The 13,472-nt window shown below is 40.1% G+C and overlaps 3 protein-coding genes across 3 annotated transcripts in view; 2 read left to right on the top strand and 1 right to left on the bottom strand.

Moving 5' to 3' along the window:
• The window catches only part of LOC145446416 (argininosuccinate lyase-like), a 130,889-nt gene that overhangs the window by 92,762 nt on the left and 24,655 nt on the right, over positions 1–13,472 (bottom strand). The window lies entirely within an intron of this gene.
• Positions 4,665–10,615, top strand: LOC145446428 (uncharacterized). The gene is made up of 7 exons (XM_080324714.1): positions 4,665–5,052; positions 5,349–5,415; positions 5,504–5,693; positions 5,929–6,106; positions 6,421–6,591; positions 7,852–7,984; positions 8,571–10,615. Exons 1-7 carry the CDS (start codon positions 4,803–4,805, stop codon positions 8,716–8,718), a joined length of 1,137 nt encoding a protein of 378 aa, XP_080180840.1. The 5' UTR covers positions 4,665–4,802; the 3' UTR covers positions 8,719–10,615.
• LOC145446429 (uronyl 2-sulfotransferase-like) lies at positions 10,711–13,048 on the top strand. Its single transcript, XM_080324715.1, has 2 exons — positions 10,711–12,272; positions 12,623–13,048. Exon 1 carries the CDS (start codon positions 10,845–10,847, stop codon positions 11,802–11,804), a length of 960 nt encoding a protein of 319 aa, XP_080180841.1. The 5' UTR covers positions 10,711–10,844; the 3' UTR covers positions 11,805–12,272; positions 12,623–13,048.

Raw genomic sequence — 13,472 nt, forward strand, 5'->3', positions numbered from 1 at the left:
AAATCGTTTCGACACTTTCCTATTTCTTCATAGCATCGCAAGCTTGTGGTGTATTACCCTGATAAAATTGATAACAATAAAACTGAACTGAACCATTCCAATTTACAGCGTAGCTGAAACTGACCTGGTTTTCGCGATGTAACTTATTACCGAATATTATAATCTATGGTATAACCTGCTAACCGGAGTTATTGCTCAATTTTTTATCTGAAATTAAACTATCACTGTGGAAAGATATTATAGTGTGAGCATTGACTACGATAGAAATCGTTCAAATGTTAATCCGACTGGATGTGAGAACCGGATCTCTATGATTCATGGCTTAAGCACTTTTCCGTCATGGTCTATTAACCATCAATGCATTGGTGGCAACGGCTTCCAGGCTCGAATTTTGTTTCAATGTGATGTTTCGGTTATGATTCGATTTGCCGCAATCTTTTCGAAACGCGGCAGCTGGGATTTTGCGTGTAATTAGTCATCACAAAGATGTAATTTGATAAAGTTGTCTTCACTTTTCAGCACTAGTATTGTATAGTTTGAGATTATGGCGACCGACAAAAATGCTGCATTCCTGGCATCTGGCATGTCTTTATTTGGGTCAAGTGTAGAATACGGCCATCGCGAGAAAGTGACCCCTTAATTTCACAAAAGAATAACAAAGTCAGACTTTCGCAGAACGATATTTGTTGCTGGTGTTGGGAAGAAAAAGCTTTCGAGTAGCCTATGCGAAAACGATTTTTTCCGAATTGACCGCAAGCTACAAACACACTTGGAATATATAATAATGCACGTATGATTGATGTTTTTTATAAGTGCTCACCAACTTTTGAGTGACTTGTTTATAGTTTACTGTTCAGCATCACTGGAACTGACGCCAATTTGACATGAGCATCAGGCGGAAAGGTTGATCCTGATTGTTTAGCAGGATTGCCAGTGAACTCGGCCCATGACGAATTCGGCCTATTGAACTCGGCCCATGACGAACTCGGCCTATGACCAACTCGGCCCGTGGGGAATTTCTTAGTATTAATGAATATAAACGTCGTAAATTGTAGTATTTGTCGGAGAAAATGGTTAATTTGGGAGTGATGGACATGTCGTACGAATGCTGGGGGAGGGCAGTATTGCAATTCTCAGAATTTGAAGTTTTACTTGCCGCCGTCATAACACGTGGGGATTGCCAGTGAACTCGGCCCATGACGAACTCGGCCCATGACGAACTCGGCCTATGATGAACTCGGCCCATGAAGAACGCAGCCTATGAAGAACTCGGCCCATGACAAACTCGGCCTATGACCAACTCGGCCCGTGGGGAATTTCTTAGTATGAATGATTATAAACGTCGTAAATTGTATTATTTGTCGGAGAAAATGGTTAATTTGGAAGTGTTGGACCCTAACCCTAATCATAATCCTAACCTAACCCTAATCCTAACCTAACCCTAATCCTAACCTAACCCTAATCCTAACCTAACCCTAACCTAACCCTAATCCTAACCTAACCCTAATCATAACCTAACCTAATCCTAACCCTAACCTAACCCTAATCATAACCCTAAGCTAATCACTTGATAATAATATAATTATGTAATATAATTCACATTAATAGTTGAGTTGGTGCAAGGAGGTTTTTTTCTGTCTAGGCCCTATTCCATGACGATACTGCCCCCATTGGTAATAACATTCATACGACATGTCCATCACCACCAATTCACCATTGTCTCCACACAATTAATACAATTCACGACATTTATAATAACTTTTATTAACAAATTCACCATGGGCCGAGTTGGTCATAGGCCGAGTTGGTCATAGGCCGAGTTCGTCGAGTTGGTCATGGGCCGAGTTCGTCATAGGCCGAGTTCGTCATGGGCCGAGTTCAATAGGCCGAGTTCGTCATGGGCCGAGTTCACCGGTAACCTTTAGCAGAGAATAACTATGTCATATTCAATCCATTCCAGTTTCTATCATGTTGATACTGAATATACATTCTTCTCCGTCACTCCTAATTGGCAAAGAGAGATACAATTGTAATTAAAATGTAATATTATAAATAACGTAGCTACATGCATTGAGATTTGCCTATATCATGGGTCACCAACCTCTTTGAAACCAACAGCTACTCAGTCATTGGGTACTGATTAATGCGAAGGGCTACCAGTTACTCCCATCGTCTACCAGTGTTGGGATCAAGTCACTACCTTCAGGTCACGAGTCATTGCAGATTTTGACTCGAGTCAAGTCAAGTCGCTCGATTTTTCGAGGTGACTCGAGTCAAGTCACGAGTCAAGTCACAATTCAAGTCAAGTTGCCTTTTCTAAGTATGAGGCATTCTTACATCATTGCATTTTGCTAGCTGTCTGAAATACAGACTGAGTGGTCATTAATTCTGGACCTATGAACGAATATAGAGTTAAATATAAACTCAAGAAGGCGGTTTATCGCTCACATATATACGTAGAAATGCTAAACTACGTGAGTAACTGCATAGCCTCGGATTATAGTTACCAGTCTAAATAGAGAAACGAATTGATAAGATGCAATACATTACCCAATACCGATTTACAAACTGATATGATACAATTCTAGCCTGCGCCAATGGTTTGAGGACTATATAAACTATATTGGAATTCAATTTCAATAAAACAAGAGGTTTGGTCAAGTTAAGAACAGAAAACAGAAATACACATTTTGCTATTAGATTACTGGTTACGACAGCGATCACTTCATTTGCAGTCAATTAATTTCTGAGATAACAATGGAGGCTCAGTAAAAACGTGCACGATCATTGAATGATTGGTCGTTCTCATGGGTTACACCAGCGTTTCACGTACAATCCGAACATATGCAAGACACAATGATTTTTATCGACATCGTTTGCTTGATGACTCGAAATTGACTCGTGAATTTTGCTCCGAGTCACGAGTCAATCCACATTTTTGATATGCCAAGTCAAGTCATTTTAGCAAAGTGACTCGAGTCAAGTTAAGTCATACGATAAAGGTGACTCGAGTCAAGTCATGACTCGAGTCATCCCAACACTGTCGTCTACCCGTTTCACTTTGAACTTCTACTTCTTCAATTTGACCAGAGCAATGGGCAGGGTTTCCATTCCTAAATTATCAAATTACTAAGTTAAATCAGGTCACCGTCTCCGAGTTTAGTTGCGTTATTGCACTGGGCGCCCATCTCCGCGTCGCTGCTCGGGGATATTAAGTGCATTCCGTTTCGGATCTGCATGAGCCAAGACGAGCAACAAACTGTGTTTGCATGTTCATTTGGGTTGACTGACCCCCCATGTTCAACTTCTGTTCACATCGAACCCTTTTCCACTCCGACCTTTAGAGCTCTCATTTCAATATTTGCTACTGCCACCACGGGCGACTCATCAGGTGCTAACGGGCGACCTGTCACCTGCGGGCACCGCGTTGGTGACCCCTGACCCCTGGCCTATAGAGTTATACAATTTATTGATCCATAAATGACTCGCTTGTGGCTAATTCCATTATAATTTAGCAAGGGCTGTAATGCATACCGGTACCCTCAGAATTGTCCAATATTTACAAATTTTGTTATTTTTTTAATTCTAGGTAGATTAAAAAAACAATTGAAAAATTTCCAACGGCTCGAAAGATAATGCCATTCAAAATTGACAATTTTTTTTGAGATTTTATTAAAGAATAGATTGCACTTCGAAAATCCAATTTTATATCAACCATGCTGCTTTAAAGTACATTTTGCATTTTTTTGTGGAAACGGAACACCACATGGATTTTCAAGTCCGCCCCCCCCCCCCCCCCCATTTCTTTTTCATCCATTACTTTTTTTTCATTGAGTTCAGAGCAACAAAGTTGATTTTTTGTAATTCCTTGGCCCCAGAATTGTATAATTACACATTTTAATTGGTTCTCCACCATCAATAAAGCAAAAAATACCAATTTTAAGGTTTTTTGCATGCAGCGCCACCTAGTGACAAGAGAGCTTTGAATCACATTATCTTTTGAGCCGTTGGAAAATTTTTCAATTGTTTTTTTTTTAATCTACTTGGAATTCAAAAAAGAACAAAATTTGTAAATATTGGACAATTCTGAGGGCATGCATTACAAATGTAAAGAAAGAAATTTGCTAAATTATAATGGAATGAGTCATGTAAATCAGTGATTTGGTATTGCATAGTATGTTCCACAAACTTTGTTTTTATTGTAGCTGCGAGTAAAATTTGACTAGATACCTATCCAGGTTTGTAATGACTCGAGTCTCAATTTTTCGATGACTCGAATTCACTTCTAACTCGACTTGAGTCACCATGTTTATTGACTTGACTTGTGCTCGAGTGATTGAGCATGACTTGAGGCATTCTATACTACTTGATTCAAGTCACGTTTATCATGACCGATGCTTGAAACATGAGTCCAGAAAATGTCTTAGCCAAGTTAGCCAACTACAAACTATTGCTAATATGTCTTCATAATGTGGATGTTTCTCATTGTGCTATTCTTCTTACAGCAGTATTCAATACAAATATGTCCTCTACTATCCGGGAAGTTTTGCCTAAGCAAGGGGAATTATATCAACAAGATGCTCCAGCTGTTGTTTTGTGCAAGCCCAAGATAATGCCTTTGAAATCTGTGAGCCTTGAAAAGATGGAAAAAATGCAGAAAGAAGCCCAGGAAATAATGAAAGCTCAAGAGGAAGCCGATATCGCAAAGTCAAACGAGGAGATCTGAATCAATATCTCTTTCTCGATATCACAGACTTTCATTGAAACCATATATAAACTGATATATCATAATATCTTGCAAAATGTCAGCTTCTACGCAAAAAGCGTTGGCAAAAAGTCGGGCTACTACACCAATTCGTAAACATAACATGTATCGAACTAGATCGTATAGTTCAGATGTTGATGAAACGTTATTTGGGTCTCCCGCACGCCATGTGGCCCAAAAAGACACTTTGCGGATAAATCCCGGTGACGTTTCTTGGGATCCGCCATGGGTTACATCACCGAGAAAAGATGGGTCGCCCTTGCTTTGGACTCCATATGATGGAAAAGGTATGACAACACTAAATTGGTGTGCATTGGATTGCACTTTGTTCGAATTAGGCCTATGTATATTCGCATACAATAAATAATTCTTTTAGTTATTTAATTAATATTTTAGTGAATGAACAATAAAGTCTCGATATCACATGTTAAGTTATGCTATATCAAAATTTCGCGTACTATCTAGTATTTCGATGATAGATCTTCATGATGATCCTAAACCTTATCTAACTTTGAAGCTTATTAAGATACTGTAATGAGAAAATTTCAATCTTTTTTTACATTGTATGTATTATATTTATTAGATTCTGCAACAAAGAATACAAAGCCTTCCAGTCCTAGACGGCCTACCACACCAAGAAACAAGTACAGGTTTGTTACCATTTATTGTTTAATTTCTATATCTCTATCATGAAATGATAATGTAATACTGGCATCTATCCATGTGATATTATTACAGACTAAAGAAACAAGTCCCGTCTTATGTGGATGAGACATTGTTTGGTACACCACGTAAACCCCGACAATCAAGTCCGCCTTTGGTTACCCGTGACAATAATGCATATAAGCAACCGCAAGCTACATGGTCTCCACCCCTGGCTACTGTTGAATCAGATATGACGATTGATTCGAAGAAGATAGAAGTGAAGGTAAAAAAACACAAAAATTGTAACACTATCCACTACTACTTTCTCGGCGGTGACAATAGATTGTTTGTTAACGCTTGAAAGAATAATAACACAGAGACATACCGAGTAGGTTGTGTAAATACTGTACTGTCAAGTGTTTTATCTTCAAGGGATACCTTTTATTCAAGCAGCAAGGCTTCTTCATGTTGATATCGCTGTTATATTCGGTGTATCATATGTTTAACATCTGTTTTAGGCAGATACTGAAGCAAACGACATGCGGTATACTCCTGTGATAAAAGCCAGGTCAGGCTCTACGATTAACACTCCACAGAGTTCTAGTAAGACCAGCCAGGGCAGAGCTAATAATGGCAACCTACCACCAACAAAACTTGACTTCTGTATTGAGAATGGTGCAAACGATGGATCATCGGGTAAGTTAGCAAGTTACGATATTTTTGTGTAAGGGTTCTATTTTCAACTTGAACTATGCTTTTCACACATTCTTTTTTCTTGGAATGCAAATTTGTGTGTTGTTTGTAAAAAAATGCCAAGAATTGCCTTTTTTCTCATTCTAATAGCCTTTCAAACTGTGCTTGTATCTAAATGTAACAGGGGCGTAACTGTGTCCTGGTAGCCCCTCTGCGTCACATGGTCCACACCAGTTTTTCACTAGTGTGACATTATAAAGGAACCCATCTATCTTATAATATGTTTTTATGCCCTGTGTTTTCTGTTACATTTTCAGACGAGCATGATCCTGATACTATCGTACGAAATGCATTAAAGCTAGCCGGACTATCGAAGAATAATGACCGTCCCATACAGAGGACAAATTCGCTCGAAGGTCTTTCGAGCAGAGTGACCACGCCTGGACGGTATTTTTGGAGAAGACCTGCATCTCCATCATCGACATCAAGTAATTTAGTCTCTTCTCGTTACGATCTTGCTATTAGTAATTTGGGTGTGTTGTAGGAAGATGTTTTCTGTCTATGATGACCAAGCGATACTGAATTGATTTCACGGCTGAGTTTTTACTCGGCCATCGAATCATTAGTGACAATTTACACTTGATCTGAGACTACCGTAAAACACGTAAATTTTTCATGTCTGTGATGACCAAGCGATATTGAATTGATCTCACGGTCGAGTTATCACTCGCCATCGAGTCATTAGTGAAAATTCACACTTGATCTGAGACTGTCGGAATATATGATGACTAGGGCAAGTTTCTGTTGCAGTTAAATCCGTAGAAAGTTGCATTTATTTTTGAAAAAATTTTGCTCGGTTGACAAAAAAAAAAGGCAATTTTCCGGCTCAGCTCCCGAAATACCCGTAAAAGCGTTACTTCGGTGCTAATTTACGGTGTTTCAGTCGAATTTGGCCGTGTATTTCTCCAAAATCGAAAATACTTTCATGAAAAATCGAAAAAGTTGCAGAATGTTGCAAAAAGTTGCATGAAAAATGAAGTTGCAAAAAGTTGCACTGTAAGATTCCTTCAAACAGCTTAAACAGCATTCTACATATCTTACGAGTATTTAGGAAGCTGTAAAAAAAAGTTGTAAAAGTTGCAAAAACTCGCCCTAATGATGACCTTATAAAGGGGGGAAGTATGTATATGCCGCGGCTACGTTCAGGGACGACTGAAATATTTTTTGTGATCGTTTCATGATAACACCGTCGCTTCAAATATTAATAACAGTATATTTTGTGTTCCAGTTTCACGAACCTGTGATCATTGTAAAGCAGTGGCTGCGGAGGTTAAGGCACACACTGATATGCAGCAAATATGCTCTTAATATTCTTGTTTTGTATGAGAATCATAATTTAATGGTATTGTTCTTTTGACACTGCTTTTGATGCACAGTTCATTTAGGTCACAGCTCACAGGTATTCAATAGTAATATATTAGATGTGCAATGAGATTTTTGTCCTTATGACTCGGCGAAAATTTGGGGTTCGTCGAAGGCTTGCAAATTAGCGTAAAATTCTCGGGGTTAGTTGATGTGAAGAAACACTCATGCAAAGGTTGTCATAAACTTTTGGTTTGAATCGAATAATTGAGGAAATTACGTTGCAGTCCACATCTTAACTCTATCAATTACTTTTACCTTCTTAGTTCAAATTGGTTTCTACAGCACGTATCAACCGCATCCAGAACGCCATTTCCAATTTACAGGCAGGCCCGCAACTACCCTATCGCTGCAAAATGTGGGCGAGACAAGGACAAAAGTGAACGATTTCTTCTCCGCTACAGGGACCAGCGTGCCGCTATCAGCAAGAGGGGGTTCTCGACGGCCCGACTCGGCAAGGTACAGCGTTGGCAATCAAGAAGAAGTTGAAGTAACGCTATAAATTTATACTGAATTACAAGCAGCAGAAGTAGTGATCAAAACTACTTCAAGTGAAATGAGAGGTCGGCAAAACTCAATTAAGTAGTTACAGAAAGTAGAATCAGTCAAAGAGGCCTCATAATTTTAGCGGTTAACGGGAGTTGACTAATGAGTGACATTATGACTCTACAAAGAGATGCAGTTCAAAAATACATATATTTTGTTGCTATAATATGGGGATATTTCGATCATTTGTTTTGACATTCCACATATCCCAAAAGTATTTTCTACCAGTGGTTTGAAAATAAACCACTTTCTTGAGTAGTGCGTTACGGATCACCGCTGTAGACAAGAGTGTGATTGAGCCGAGTCATGTTCGAGTCGTGACCTAGAAACAAACTTGGTCCCCTACTTCTTCCGTAACCCACAGTGTGTTGAATGCACAAATTATTTGTTGGTCCAAGTCATGAGATTGTGGCTTTGAAGGCTGCGTTCGGATCACGGCCATGGTCCATACGCATATCTACCCGCTATCTACTGCATGAACCATTTATTTATCTTACAGGACAACACGGACCGATGACAGCGTTCCTGGACTAGACATATCCAGACCGCCGAGACTGCCTCCTAGTGGCGCACAAACTCCTAGAACAGCCAGATCGACAGCGAGCGGACATTCGTCGATCATGAATCGACCTTCGTGGAGGCCGTGACTTTTCGCGCTTGACACAGTCGTCATTCTCGGTGCAAAGAGCACGGAATCGCGACCTTGTTTGTTTGGCCGTGTGTAATTACGCGGGATACTGCAGTGTTTGTCTGATAGTCTCGCTCAATTTTCAACTTTCGGCGTAACCGAGGACAAGGACTTGGTGACCTGAACATCCGACAGACGAGTTCTTTCTAGATGGTCTATCAATATCTTAGAGCAGTGGTTCCCAATGGGCGCAACCCAATTTCAGACTTGAAAATGGTCCGCGACCCTCTTCTAAATTTTGTAAGCTGATTCTTAAAAAATGGTGCTCATCAACCTGCACACCTACTCATCACCTGTTTTGGAAGCGGACTACTAAAAAAACAGGTCGAAAAGGTCCCCCAGAAGAAAGGAAAGCGACGCCGAGGTTGAAAACCACTGTCTTAGGAAATACTCTGTTTGCTCAGTTAATTAATAGAACTGCATATCAAGCCTAACTTTTATGCAAAACTTACTAATCCTCGTCTGATTTGGACGGTTGGAAAAATTTCATTAATATATGTACAAATAGTATATCATTTTTTCTAATGAGAGAGAGAGAGAGAGATTTACTTCTTTGTCAACCGGAACATTACTGAGATGTTGCAGTTTAATTGTTATCAGTGTTGAATACTGATGATATGATGTGGCGGAGCGAAACCGCATCGTCCACAAATGCATAAATCTATTAGTTTGCTCTTTCATTTTATTTCCATTTCCTGTATCTGTTCGTGCGATTGTTCGTTTTCGGGGCTGGGCCAAATCGAGTGCTTGGGGCTTGGCCCAATGAGTACAACCCGTGACTGATTTGGTATCTCTTATAGAGGGTCGAGGTATAGAGAACCTGAGGTGGTCAGTGATGCAATTTCAGATGTAGCTACCTCCCATTGACTGTACTATTTCAAACTGCTAGAGTACTTTTCCGACCTTGTATTTTCTACATCTGCATGAGATAACTTGGGAATCGCTCTTTCTCCGTGCAATGGAGTAGAAATTGACGGCGTTTCTTCTAATTCGGTGGCAACGCTGACTACTTGTTGACCACCTCTGTAGAACGCTGGCGGTGTAAGCAATGGAATGAATATGCAATGTCGGCAATATGAAGGCCGGCAGTCGCATAGTCACTTTTGTCAACATGTGTTATGGATCCTCTGACCGACTCAAGTTTTACTATTCGTTTGGTAACACTAAGGCCTTAACCAAAGTGAAAAGGAAATTTGATACCGTGTTGGACTGAGCTTCAAGTACTCTGATTTATGTGCATGGCCCTGCGTGTAGTTTCATAGTGTAGATATTTTATTGTTGCACATTATTTCTAACTCTAGTGCAACACTGATGTTTCAATTTATTTTTGTATGTTTGGCAATGGGTTCTTTCCTTGTTGCCTTTATATAAATGTTTCATACGATCTGGGCTGGAACTGATATATTTTGTAAGTTTTTCTATGACTTGAAACACATATCGGTGCTTCTGTCCTATAAAAGGTTCAGTCATTATGGTGATCTTCATCAAAGTTCATTTGAAAACCATGGTTTAAATATTTCAAAATATCACACTTCGACTAATCAGCGACAACAAGGCATTTTATGCATTTGCATCGCATCCAAAACAAGACCTTTCAAACTTATGCCCAGCATATTATTACATTATTAAGCGGAATGCTTTGTAAGGCATCTTGACACCATGCCTGTCCAATTGGGCTGGTCGGTAATGATCTGAGCCATCCACATTTTTCGGTAGGAACTCTGATATTTTTGTCCCAATATCTGAATTCGTATCCTGGCAGCAGTTACTCGGTAATTTACGGTTGTGTAGTAATTTCTTATGTGTATTGGGTACATTTCGAATTCCGGAGAACAATAAACCGCAATCGATAAGAATATGTTCAATCCTTATATCTTAACGTGATTTGTTTATGTCGATCGCATGCTTTTGAGGTGGAAGAATGCCGCATTTTACCATATCGAATTACTTGCCTAGCAAGACTCGGCGCGCGTATGCCTTGAGGCGGCTAAGTCCGACAGCCGGCTTAAATCCGTTTAGCCGCACGCGCGGTAGAAGTCCGCAGCCGGCTCTATCTCTTGTGATGTCGGGCAGATGTGTTCTTAGATGAAGGGGAGACGGGTTCGCTTCGTCACTGCTGTATGCAGCCTATCTGCGCTTCTCTTTTTCGTGGCACTGACCCGCCCCCGAAACAGTTCGTTTCTGAAGATCTTTTCGTGGAGACACAGGAAATACTCAATCAACCAAACTGCAGCGAGTTTGCTCACTAGTGACGGACGTGATCGCATTGTATTTTACAACCGAGTTGGAAAATGTGGAAGCAGGTCTCTTCTTAATATAGTGCGCAGATTGGGAAAATCTAACGATTTCAAGGTCATGAGCTCCCCAGACACCGGTCATGAGAGACCATCTATCATGGAAAGGTATACTGAAATTGGATCCTTAGGCGCAAAGTCGCCTCCGTTGTTTTATAATCGACATATTCATTACCTAGACTTTAGGAAAGCTGGTGTCCGGCTCCCGCATTATATTAATATGATCCGAGAGCCCATAGACAGGTTTTCCTCTCATTACAACTACATAAAATATGGTGATGCAGGCGGGAGCATTAAAGGCGGACTGAAGTCAGAGTTGGAAGATATCAATGATTGCGTTATGAACGAAGTTGGTCGCTGCAGTACCGACATGATGTTCTACACGGGCATGTATTTTTGCGGACTAGGCTTTCCAATCTGCCAGGAAAGAAATAATCCAAAAAGAGCATCGCTCGCTATAAAGCACATTGATGAGGAATACCTCTTTATCGGATTGATCGAGGAATTTGAAGCCACATTACTTCTTCTGGAAGTATTGCTCCCTGGATACTTCAAGGGTGCGATAGATGAGTGGGAAAGTCATGCCAGCGACCGTCGAAGCAAGTTCTTCACCACGAGAAATGAAATTCTCACGGATGAATCGAAAGAAAAATTACGTAATCATTTGATGAAGGAAGAGTATGTTGTGTATTTTCATGTTAAGGACAGGTTTGAGGCTTTGAAACGAAAGTACTTGATACAAAATTACTAATGCACTTAATGGAAAATATCGAACTGTATGCAAATTGTGTGATCAATTTTTACGTTATTCGTGTTTCTTTTACGCTTGTAGCCAAAACAAGATATTGCTGTTGCGTTTGTGGTGACAATATTCCATGTTTGATGTCGCGAGGCGTCTCCAAAGTTTGAGATAGGCCTATCTATAAGTTTTAGGGACTGAGTCGCGACCCTTCAATAAATGCCATATTCGAATAGGACAATATAAATTCCGGGGCCACGAATTCAGCAATCGGATCTACGCGACATCACAATGAAGCCATTATGATGTAGTGAAGCAACCATTGACATCGCGTCGGATTTTACTCTATATTTAAGGTGTAAGGGCACGTTTACCCGTCTTTAATAGATGGTGGTGCTTTATAGATATAATACTTTTAGAAACTCAACTACCTCGTCCTCACCGAAACAATACGAACGAAATGCTCCGCAGAATTAGCATGTACCTATAGGGTAGGCTTACCATATTTCGGAAATGAAAAAAGAGGACACTTTTTCAGAAATTTCAGACAAGCAAAACTGGAGAAGAATTCTCAAAAACAGGTAAATTTCACCCGCTTCATGATCGGTTGACTAAAAAAAAAAAAAAAAAAGTCATCACTTCCGCTCAGAGCTCAAAAACACGTTTTTCACTCCACATTGCTAGGTGGATGACTAGAAAAAAAAAAAAAAAAAAAAAAAAAGGTCTTCTTTTCGCTCAGAGCTGAAATCACCACTTTTCCCTCCGAAATACACACTTTCAAAAAAGTCAAAAAAGAGGACAAATCCTCTTAAAAGAGGACGTATGGTAAGCCTACTATAGGTTTGCATTCAAGCTATATGTACTGCCTTTCAAATTTCTTAACATCGCCGACAGCTTATCCTTTGAAAGTGCTGCTAGATCCGAAGGAGCTCATGTTCCTCTACCTCGATATATTTTCCTCGTTCACCACGTCTGTCCGTTTTGCCAGCCGAGAGATATAGCCTATATGTAGTATATTTTTACGGCGTTTCCAATCCCGAAATGTATATTGCAAGTTGCCTGCCTATTATACTCTTAAATTCTCCGAATGGTTTGCCAATTGACCCATATACCTATGTATTAGTGTACTGTACAGTGTACAGTACATGATGTAGGCTATCACTTCTAGGACTGGCCATGCAATAAATTTGACACGCGTATACAGTAAGTGGTGCCACTTGATGATAATTATAATAAAGATTGAACACCGGGCACAATGGGCAGTAATTTACTACGATATCGCTCTCACGTTAGTTTGTTAACACTTTCCCAGTTAGCGTATTGCCAGAACCAATTGGATTTTGTCTTAGTTGGAACTCGGTCCAGTAGTGCTTATTTGCACGCGGTCTGGCATATATTCTGTCCGTTACGACTCCTGCGCGGCCGGGGCGGAACTGAGATCCGAATGAATACTTGGTGTGATGAATTGGTGGTTCATACAGTTCCGATGGCCAATACTTGAAATTATTCATAGCATGAATATAAAACTTTGTTCGATTAGAATCATCGCCACTTCCTGAAGACTTGCTGGTTGACGATGCTGCAACGCCTGTACCTTCCGCATTCATTCCAATATTGGCGCGCCTAGCCATCCGTTTTCTTTTTATCACCTCTTCGTAGTCTCGAGCATCAACAGATTTC

The sequence above is a fragment of the Botryllus schlosseri genome, chromosome 9, assembly GCF_051294905.1.
Source record: "Botryllus schlosseri isolate E-star chromosome 9, Bs_hap1, whole genome shotgun sequence".
NCBI classification, from domain to species: Eukaryota; Metazoa; Chordata; class Ascidiacea; order Stolidobranchia; family Styelidae; genus Botryllus; species Botryllus schlosseri.